The sequence below is a fragment of the Fragaria vesca genome, linkage group LG2, assembly GCF_000184155.1.
Source record: "Fragaria vesca subsp. vesca linkage group LG2, FraVesHawaii_1.0, whole genome shotgun sequence".
Lineage (NCBI taxonomy): Eukaryota > Viridiplantae > Streptophyta > Magnoliopsida > Rosales > Rosaceae > Fragaria > Fragaria vesca.
This window is the reverse complement of record NC_020492.1, coordinates 3,713,307-3,723,554: the sequence shown is the minus strand read 5'-3', so window position 1 is coordinate 3,723,554 and position 10,248 is coordinate 3,713,307. Positions and strand designations below refer to the sequence as shown.

General features: G+C 39.5%; 1 protein-coding gene across 1 annotated transcript; it reads left to right on the top strand.

Moving 5' to 3' along the window:
• The first annotated feature begins 6,233 nt into the window (after positions 1–6,233).
• Positions 6,234–10,248, top strand: LOC101310958 (endo-1,4-beta-xylanase A-like). The gene is made up of 6 exons (XM_004292074.1): positions 6,234–6,579; positions 8,043–8,089; positions 8,216–8,435; positions 8,618–8,784; positions 8,891–8,989; positions 9,109–10,248. The coding sequence occupies exons 1-6, from the start codon at positions 6,234–6,236 to the stop codon at positions 10,246–10,248; spliced, it is 2,019 nt and encodes a 672-aa protein (XP_004292122.1).

Sequence of the window (10,248 nt, the reverse complement as noted above, 5' to 3'; positions counted from 1 at the left end):
AAGTCGTGCTTTATATAGAGGAAAAACCTTAGAGTAGTCGGCCACAAAGCCTAAACCAAGTTGGTTTAGGATTCCTAGTTCTTCTCAATTTCGGCAGAATGACCTCCGTCTGATGATTACTTCATAACTCCCTCTAGAAAATAGATATTGAGGTGATTCGAATTGATTCGGAAACTAGACTCCCGTAGCTCTCTATCCATATCTGGCACGTTTTCTGATTCATTGTGAGCTGTCCTGGAGAGTCCGTTGAAGTTGACAGACGTGCACAGGAATTCTCCCGATTTAATCCGGATTTTCAAGACTTGGATATTCCTTGATATTCTGCCGAATTTAGATCTTTTTCTCCATATTGGACTTGGTTTGGACCTCTCCTTCCATGGACTAGGCTTCCTGGATCATCTGCTTTGCTTCCCTAGGTTCATCAGGAACACTCCTCTCTGCACTCTTTTACATGTCACCTAAGTATCAGAGAAGTTAAATCAATCTGTGACAATTTTCTACATCATTCCTCTATGTTTAACACGTCTTACGCACAACTCTACCAAAAACTTTCGACTCTACATTATGACTCTATTCTACAACAATAAGAGATAATCAAAGTACAAATGGAGGTAATAACATATTAAGAATGTCGCATTTTATGCTCCTATCACCGACGATGGTGGCCGCCTCGACTAAGTTGAGTACCGCAAAAGTTTCCTGAACTCAATTAGCATTTCTGACTTGAATTCCGCCAGTTCAGCCTTGAAGGCCGCCGTGTTTTGCCGAAGATTACGGCAAAACGCGTCTGTCTCCTCTCTCGAGACTCGCAACCTCTCTTCTCTCTCGATTTGGAGCCTCCTCCTCAAATCATCTGGGTCAGATGGGCGTGGCGGAGCAGATGAGAACAGTGGTGGATTCCCTGCGCTCGGCCCCATAGATTTGGGGCTCTGATACCAAATGTTAGGGTTCTAACCCTAATAGAGAGAAACTACTAAAATGCTAAGAAAACTAAGAAATGGAAATTACTGATTTTTCATTGATTCCCTCCAAAGGGCAAAGATTACAGTACTTAAAGAAAATGAGAGAGCAAATACAGCTGTCAAGTGGTCCAAAATAGGTCAGGGTGTCCTTAGTAAAGCTAAGGGTGTGGTTCCAACTAAATGACTCACAACACCAGATCCGCCTGTCTAGCTGCGCCTCGTCGTCGGCGTTGGCCTCTGGCCTCGTTGACGTACGTCGGGCTATGCCTGACGGGTCATGGGAAGAGTCCTGGGTTTGAAGACGAAGATCAGATGGCTTTCTCTTCTCTTTCGGTTGAAGGCTTTGTCGAACTGGGATGTGGGTGCAGATCGAAGGTTGGCTAGGGCAGCGCAGGGCCGGTGATGATGAATGGATCTTGGATTTTGACGGGCTAGGTTCGGTTCTTTTGATCGGACATGTTGTTTACAGGTTTAAAGAGTGAGATTGGTCTCTGATTGGATTCTCATAGTTCTGACGAGAGGCGATGGTCGGTGGCGCTCAGCTGGTTAATGGACGGTGCTGGTGGTATACTACTGGTCTGGCTTCGGGTGGTGGCGGTGGGGCGAGGGTGACGTAGATTTTTGGGTCGGGGAGTTGGGTTCAGCCATGTGTTCAGTTTCTTTGGGCTTGGGCTCTTGTTTGGCAAAAGGTGGGCTACAGTTTGTTTTGGGCCCTGGCTTGACTTCTGTTTATTTTGTTTTATTTACTGTTTAGTCTAGGACTGCTTACGGGTCTAGGGCATTTTATTAGTTATTGGCTTCGATCTGTAATTAGGTTTTGTGATGCTCTGGGGTAGCCTTTTCTACGTAGGGTGGTCCTGGAAATGGTCAATAACAATAGGTTGAGGACTTGTCTCTTTCTCCCTGTGTATCGGTGGCTTATTACTTCTCCCGTTTGCTACCACGGAAGATTGATCATAGCGCTTCATCTCATGGTTTTCAGCATAAAGATTGCTTGGTGTCTACTTGCGAGGACAGATCATGTTCATGTTGTTGTACTTACTCTCAAGTTGTGATCAATAAAATATTAACGTCTTTACGATAAAAAAAAAAAAAGTAAAGTTTTTGAGTATTTAAGTAATTTAACCAGATAGACTAGCTTGCTCTACTTTTATATCAAACTAATTTACTTGCTATATATATAATTACATTAATGTACAATGTACCAAAGTTTTCAATTTTAATTAAGATATATTGCATTATTTCACATCTATATTCATTGTGGGGACGTTTACTAAACTTAAATGAATGAGATAGAAGGAAATAGAGAAATTTCATAAACGACCTACTTTAGGCCTCCCAAAATATTTTTAACATTGGATTTCTTTTTTTTCTTGTTTTCTTTTTTTAAATAAGGTCCAATATTGTTGTTTTCAAGCCTTGATAAATGAAATTAAATACATTGAGAGGGGGAGAGATGTGGAGCTTATACCCAGATTACAAAGCATACCAAGCGAACAACTTGAGATAATAACAAGAGTCTCAACTATAAACATATATGTATTATAACGAGAACAACTAGTGAAGAGTGCACAAATGGCTACTTTATTCGCTTTATATAGTGACATACTAGAAAGATTATTTTATATATTATGAAGAAACATCATTGCAAGTAGGCTAGCTTGGATTCTCCAAAAAAAAAAAAAAAAAAGTAAGGCTAGCTTTCCCGATAGGTTGCCAGAATATACATCCGATGACACTAAATTTCATCCTAGCTACCACTTTGAGGCAACGATCGGCCACTTGATCAAGCAAATGTCTCACCGCCTACCTAGGACATGCAATACCGGACACTAGGACTATGTAAAGAACTTGTCTCTAACTCAGAGCAGCCAAGATACTCAAAATGCATAAATTGGGAACAACCCCTTTGTCTTCGTACTATGTAACAGTATGAACTTGTTACCTTAAATACTAAGAAATAAGTATAATAACAACTAAAAGTATTAAAACAAAAGGTTAATACGTTAGACCCGAGGCCCAAGACCACCAAACAACAACGAAGCTAGGGTTAGGAAGGTCCAATCAGTGACTCCAGCCTAACGGGATTGCAACACAGTCAGCGACACCACCCTCACCTTACCATCAAGCCTGTCATGCCGTCGCTGAGCCCCGATACCCACAGTCCCACCTGAAAAAATTCTTCCGTGGGGCGCAAACACACCACGTGGCTAATGCGACCCACCATTCAAAAATGCTTACACCTGTCTTTTTTTCTGATCAAAACCAAATTAGGCTTCGGGCTTCTATTTCCCGATAAATTACATCAGGTCCTCTCCCAGTCTCCCCCTGCCCTATTGCCAGTTCGATCCGGGTTTACCCCAAATCGGTTTCAAACCCAACATAGAAAATTTCTTCTTCCTCTCTGAAATTCTAAAATACCCAGATGTGATGAATTAATAAAATAGAGGACAAGTTTGAGAATTGATGTGGGGTTTTTGTCCCAATTGGTTTGTCGGCGACAGGATGGACAAGTTTTATGGCAGCGGGTTTTGCATGGCTTAATGAATATGGGATTTGCAGGGCTCAGAGGCAGTGGATTTTTTGCAAGGCAAGATGGCGGCGGGTTGTAGTGCTCGGCGACAGGGGTTGCAAGTTTAGGGTGACAAGTTTGACGGCGGCAAACGCACAAAGGGAGAAGGCGTGGTTTGGTTTTGATCAGAGAACACAAAGCCGATTTGCTGCTTTTTTTTCTTCTTCTTCTTCTTAGCAAAGAGATGAGGTAGGAAATGAACATATATCAGTGGAGGGTTACACTAACCACGTGGTGCATCTGCCCCACAGAAGAATTTCTCGTCCCTACCTGATCCCCCACAGAAGAATTTATCTTCTTAAAAGCAGAATAAATTTGAGAAATTTTATTCACACACATCCATTCACTTAATACACACTCCTTAATGCACACTCCTATGTTTTTGGACTTCTTTAAAATACATTTTTACCCTTTCAACAAAGATGAAACCTAAAAGAAGAAGAAGAAGAAGAAAATTTAGGTTTAACCAACACTGCTACATTGCTAATGTCTTCATCAAGAATATAAATTAATACGATGTACAACTTAATCTTTTCATGGATAAATTCCTCACCTACTAATAGTCTATAGCTATCCCTAAATCTCTACCTTGAAGCGCCTAGGACCCCTCTGCCCAACACTTCTTCGTCGACACCCTCTGCCACCACACTATCAACTCCGTCTTCAACGCCAAGGTCGTCGACCTTCACATCTCTAACCCGCCCTCCCTGGAAACGTCACCTTCCTCGGCCTCGCAGTCAACGGTGGTGTTGTGGGCGAAATCTAAAAGGGGATCAGACATCATTAGAGAATGAAAGGGGAGCCACTTCTCTCTGTTTTACTTTTAGTCGATCATTTACTCGCCTCTAACGAACCCCTGACGACCCACTAACGCCTAATTAAATAAATTGGCCCACGTGTACAGATGGACGGTTGAGATTTGTCAGTGACTATTAACCTGGATGAATGGAATCCATTTATCTACAATATCGTGGCTGTTGGGTTATAAAGTAGATGGGCATATGAGGAATTTTAATTGTAAGTCTACTTTCTTCACCCATTTACAATACCTAAAATACCATTTTCCCATTTTTGCTTTGTTCACCCTAAATTCTTTTTTCACCCTACATATATTTTTTTTCAATTTCAAATTTACTTTGTTCACCCTATATTCGATCTATTCTCACCTCGTTTATATAATTTTTAATTTACCTTATTCACCGATTTGCAATACACACAATATCATCCTCTTCCAATAGTCATTGAACTCCAAAAACAAAATGAAATTGAAGAAAACCATAAGATTAATATCATTTGGGTAAGTGGAATCACAAATTGAACAATAAAAATCATATTAAAGTATAAATCCTAATTAAAGAACAAGGAAAAATTCTCAAACTTAACAACTAATTGGTATCTATTGATATCAAAATGCACAATGTCTGTAAACTCTACTTGGAAAAAGCTCTGACGCCAATGAAAAAAAAACAAATCGAATATATATAAGTGAGCGACTAGACATGAAAATTTACATACAAAATCGATATGAGAAATAATAAGTAAAGAGATAGACGAAACATCAACAAAAGAAAAAAAAATACAAACAGTTCACCTCATCTTCAGTTAAATGTTAGTGTCTTCTTCAGACTTCATAGAAATATCAAATATGATAAATTCTGGGTTAAGATTTATGAAATACGTGTTTACACAAAAAAAAATTGAAATTTGTAATTTGTAACAACTTATTGTCCCTTGCTGTAATTTTACATTAGGGTATATTAGTCATTCAATAAATCAACAACGTGTGGGGTGATCAAAGTGGTTTGTGGGGTGGCAATAGACGTACCCTTTACTTTTTTGAAGTCTGTCCAGGAGGTCCGACTAATTGAACCTAGTGTCCTTGTTATATTAGGAATAGGGCCTAAGCTAGAAAACCGATGCGAGACTATTTAAGATAAAGGATTTTACAAGATTTGTGTTAGTCTATGTCGGTTATGTTAACTCTATAAATATATGTATATCAACTGAAGTAATAAACGATTGAGGAGTAAAACAAAAACAAATCAAATCAAAGTCGTACATCTATTGATCAATTAGCCGGGGATAGATCGAGGAATGGTGATAAGAAGTCGACTATTATTTGGGTACGAGGATGATGAAGATGTTGCAGGATCCAGCCACTCGGTGCGGAAAAGAGTCCGTCGAGATTTCCCGTGGGAAGGACAAAGACAGGAGTATGAATATGATGTATTAGAAGAAGAATATCAAGAAGATGATGATGATGAAGTACCAGAATATCAAGAATACGAGGAAGAACTAAGATATCAGAAGATGAGGAATATCTAGGTCACGATCTAGGAGGATATCAATATGACGATGAAGAACAAGGATATGCAGAAGAGAATGGTGATGATGAAGATGTCCATATAGAATATGAAGAGGAACAGCCAAATTACGAACCCATTAGAGATGAACCTATTAACGTCACCTTAAACGACCCACGAGCTTTTGATTGCCCAATTTGCTTTGAACCTTTAACCATCCCAGTGTTCCAGTGTGATGATAATGGGCACATAGCTTGCTGCAACTGCAGCTCCAAAATAAACATATGTCCATCATGTTGTAGCCCCTTTGGCTCTAGTCGTTGTCGTGCCATTGAGAAGGTCCTGGAATCAAGTACAATTTCATGTCGAAATAGCAAGTACGGCTGCAATGAAACCATGACTTATGACAAGAAAAGAGAACATGAAAGGGCATGCATGCATTTGCCTTGTTCCTACCCCCATTCTGGCTGCGAATTTGTCGCTTCATATAGGAACTTAAACAAGCACTTCGAAACTAATCATGCCGGTTCTGCGATCCGATTCAGCTATAACCGTGATTTTCCCATTACATTGAAAAAGAATGAGAAGTTTATTGTTCTTCAAGAAAGAAATGAAGGCACATTGTTTATCCTGAAGAATCGCCTCATCGAAGGTGTAGGGAATGCAGTGAGGCTTACTTGTCTTCAACCTAGCTTCTTGAAGAGGGAGTCTTTCTATGAACTTGGTGCTAGTACCAACGGAGGTAATCTCAGGTTACTGTCCTACACCAAGAGCAGTCCAAACCATGTTTATGATGGCTCTCCTTCAATGGCCAACTTCCTTTTATTCCCAGTCGATTTTTTCAGATCAAGTGATCAGCTGAGGATGAATCTATGTATATCGCCTAATGGAGACCAGCCTCCAATACATTGATCATCAATCCTAGCTTCTTGCTTAACATGCATAATCTGTCTGTGCGAGTTTATTGATTTTTTTATTGTTCAATTCTGAAATAGTTCTCCATGTTTATTGAAAAATAGTTTGAAGTTCAAAATTTAGAGGAATTAATAGTTACTGTACTCTGAAGGCAGGCACCCTTTAGTGTATGGGTATTGTCATGCTCAGAGAGTAGGGGGGGGGGGGGGGGGGTGGGTTGAGGTGGGGAGAAAACAAAGGTATTTTGGAATACCTCATTTTTGTCTTGCAAGAAGAAGATCAAGGTCCATACGTAGTGTTCGATCCGGTGACCCGCAGAATAGGTGAGACTCACCTAACCAACAGGCCATTTAGGACAAACACTCCCTTACGTGCAATCTTTAATATATATATATATATATAACTAACTAACTAACTTATGTGGTTGCTAACATATGGAATAGGTGAGACTCACCCAACCAAAATTGTTTTCACTAAATTGCTTTTATGATTTGGGGAGGAGACATCGGAAGGTTTGAGGTGTATCATGCCAAATATGTTCATAAATATTTAATATTCAAAATTAAAAGAGAAGAAAGATAAGGACTTTTTCTACTATGATTTTACATGGCTCCATACTTGCCACAAAATCTGGAAGGTTAATTGTGAGGATATATTTGTGGTATGTTTTCATACCCTTCGTTTATGACCAAATATAGAAGGAAATCCGATGTAATTGATTATGATGAAGGGCATCTCCTGTCACACCTCTCGTATAAATACAAAGCCTATTTGTCTCTTAATTTTACCATCCTCATGAAGATGAATGTTGGGAGACAAAACAATCTGCTTCTTCTGGTGTTATGCACCTTTATTTGTTCAGGTTCGTCTTATTTGTTTCATATTTTTTTGTTCCTAAACTCATATTTTGTGTCTAGCTCTTTGAAAAAAATTTCATCATCAAATTCAACATATTCGTGATAAGCTTGATAACCAATTTCTTCTTAAATTCTCTAGTTTGTCATTGTATTTTTCATGCTTTTGTTACACTTGAGAAAATGGAAAACCTAACTAATTAATTGGCTTGATCCTAACTGAAATTCTAACTCTGCCTCACCAATTGAACTAAATTGAAATGCGTTTGTTGCATTTATTGAGACCTCTACTAACAATATGCTAAAACAATAGCATTTTGTGCCTTGATCATCGTCATAAATCTCGATGATTATAAAATTACGATGGGGGTTTGTTGCTTAATTATTTTCGTCAAAATGAACACTGTAACAGGATGAGTAATTGCGTATTTTGCAGGGTTTGAAGTAGAAGGTTTACCCTATGATTATTCAGCAAGTATAGAGGCAAGCTACATTTACTTCAATACTCCAGCAATGATTATATAAATGTTGTGGAATTTACATAAATATATTTCAATATCACCGTCTTAAGTAAATTATTTTGTGACATATCTTTTTCCCTCCCTCTAGTGTTTGGCAAACCCTCAGAAACCCAAGTATGGTGGAGGTATCATAATGAACCCCGAGTTCAATAATGGGTTAAAAGGATGGTCTTCTTTTGGCAATGCAAAACTAGAGCACAAAGAATCACAGGGTAACAAATTCCTTGTGGCTCTCAGTCGAAGTCAGCCGCATGATAGCATGTCTCAGAAGGTTTACCTGCAGGCTGACAAGCTCTACACATTTTCTGGTATCTAATAGATTGCTTTAATTTTCTTACTTGCTGTTGCATTTGCATTTAGGGTTACCTCCCTGACCTATACTATACAGGTCTCTAGACTTTTGATCTCATCATTCAGATAAGATAAGAATTGTTCTTAGCCCTTGCAAATATATATATGTAAATCAAATTGTGTTGATGTATATATCCAGCTTGGATACAAGCAAGCAGTGGCAGTGGCATTCCAATAGCAGCTATGTTCAAAACAGCTTCTGGATTTCTAAGTGCTGGTCAGGTTATTGCGGAATCAAGTTGTTGGTCCATGCTCAAGGGTGGTCTAACTGTCGAGGCTTCAGGCGATGCCGAGCTCTATTTCGAGGTATATCATTAATATCAAAGCAAGCAAAACCTATGAATTCGAAGTTGGATTTACTGATCAATTATAGGTATCCTTTTATGATCTTCTTAATTATAATCTCTTTCAGAGCAAGAACACTTCTGTTGAGATTTGGGTTGACAGCATCTCGTTGCAACCGTTCACCAAAAACCAATGGAAATCTCATCAAGATCAAAGCATTGCCATGGTAAGTTCTAAAGGCATAAATGTGCAGACACTCTGAATTAACCTCATAAACATTTGTTCAATAAATAGTCGTTAATTAGTTTGTGTGCATACTCTGAACCACATTTATATATGTCGTAGAATCGTAAGAGAAAAGTGCGAATCCAAGCAGTTGATGCACGAGGCAGTCCTCTACCAAATGCAACAATCTCCATCCAACAAAAGTATCCAAGTTTCCCTTTTGGTTGTTCTATGACCAAGCTCATCCTCAACAACCCTGCCCACCAAAAGTGGTTCACATCAAGGTTTAGAGTGACAACATTTGGGGACGAAATGAAATGGTATAGCACAGAATATGTCCAGGGACACGAGGACTACTCGGTTGCTGATGCCATGCTTCAGTTTGCACAACAAAACAACATTGCAGTTAGAGGCCACAATGTGTTATGGGACGATCCCCAGTACCAACTCGGTTGGGTCAAATCGCTCGATGCACAACAACTCGAAAGTGCAACTAACAAGAGGCTGAATTCTGTTATGCAGAGATACAAGGGCAAGGTCATTGCCTGGGATGTTGTCAACGAAAACTTACATTTCAATTTCTTTGAAAGTAAGATGGGTCCAAATGCTTCAGCAATTTTTTATAACTGGGCTACTAAAGCTGATGGAGGAACCCCTTTGTTCTTGAATGACTTCAATACCATTGAGGAGAGCAGAGATGAACTATCCTCTCCAGCTAAGTACCTCCAGAAGCTCAGAGAGATACAAAGCTTTCCGGGTAATGAGGGCGGACGATATGGAATCGGGCTTGAGTCTCATTTCGATAGTAGTATTCCTAACATTCCTTACATACGAGCATCTCTTGATACTCTTGCGGCTGCAAAAGTTCCCATTTGGATTACAGAATTGGACGTATCAAGTCATCTCGATCAGCCATTATACTTGGAGCAACTTCTTAGGGAGTTGCACTCTCACCCTCAGATTCAAGGAATAGTTATTTGGGGTGGACGAGGACCCCAAGGATGTTACAGAATGTGTTTGACAGATGAAAACTTCAACAATTTGCCAACCGGTGACGTTGTGGACAAGTTACTACGAGAATGGGGTTATTGGACCTCGGATTCGGATTCTTTCACAACAGACAACAATGGTTATTTTGAGGCCTCCCTTCCCCATGGAGATTATGATGTGAAGATCAGCCATTATTCCGCTGTAGATTCCTCCAGGGTTCACAAATTGAATGTAGCATCAACTACTAGGTCTCTGCAACTTATTGTTTAA

Excerpts from the sequence above, each read along its gene's own strand:
- LOC101310958 (XM_004292074.1), top strand. The coding sequence starts at position 6,234 with ATGACTTATGACAAGAAAAGAGAACATGAAAGGGCATGCATGCATTTG. Across the intron at positions 6,580-8,042 it reads TGGTGCTAGTACCAACGGAG|GGTTTGAAGTAGAAGGTTTA; the intron begins GTAATCTCAGGT and ends CGTATTTTGCAG. Across the intron at positions 8,785-8,890 it reads ATGCCGAGCTCTATTTCGAG|AGCAAGAACACTTCTGTTGA; the intron begins GTATATCATTAA and ends AATCTCTTTCAG.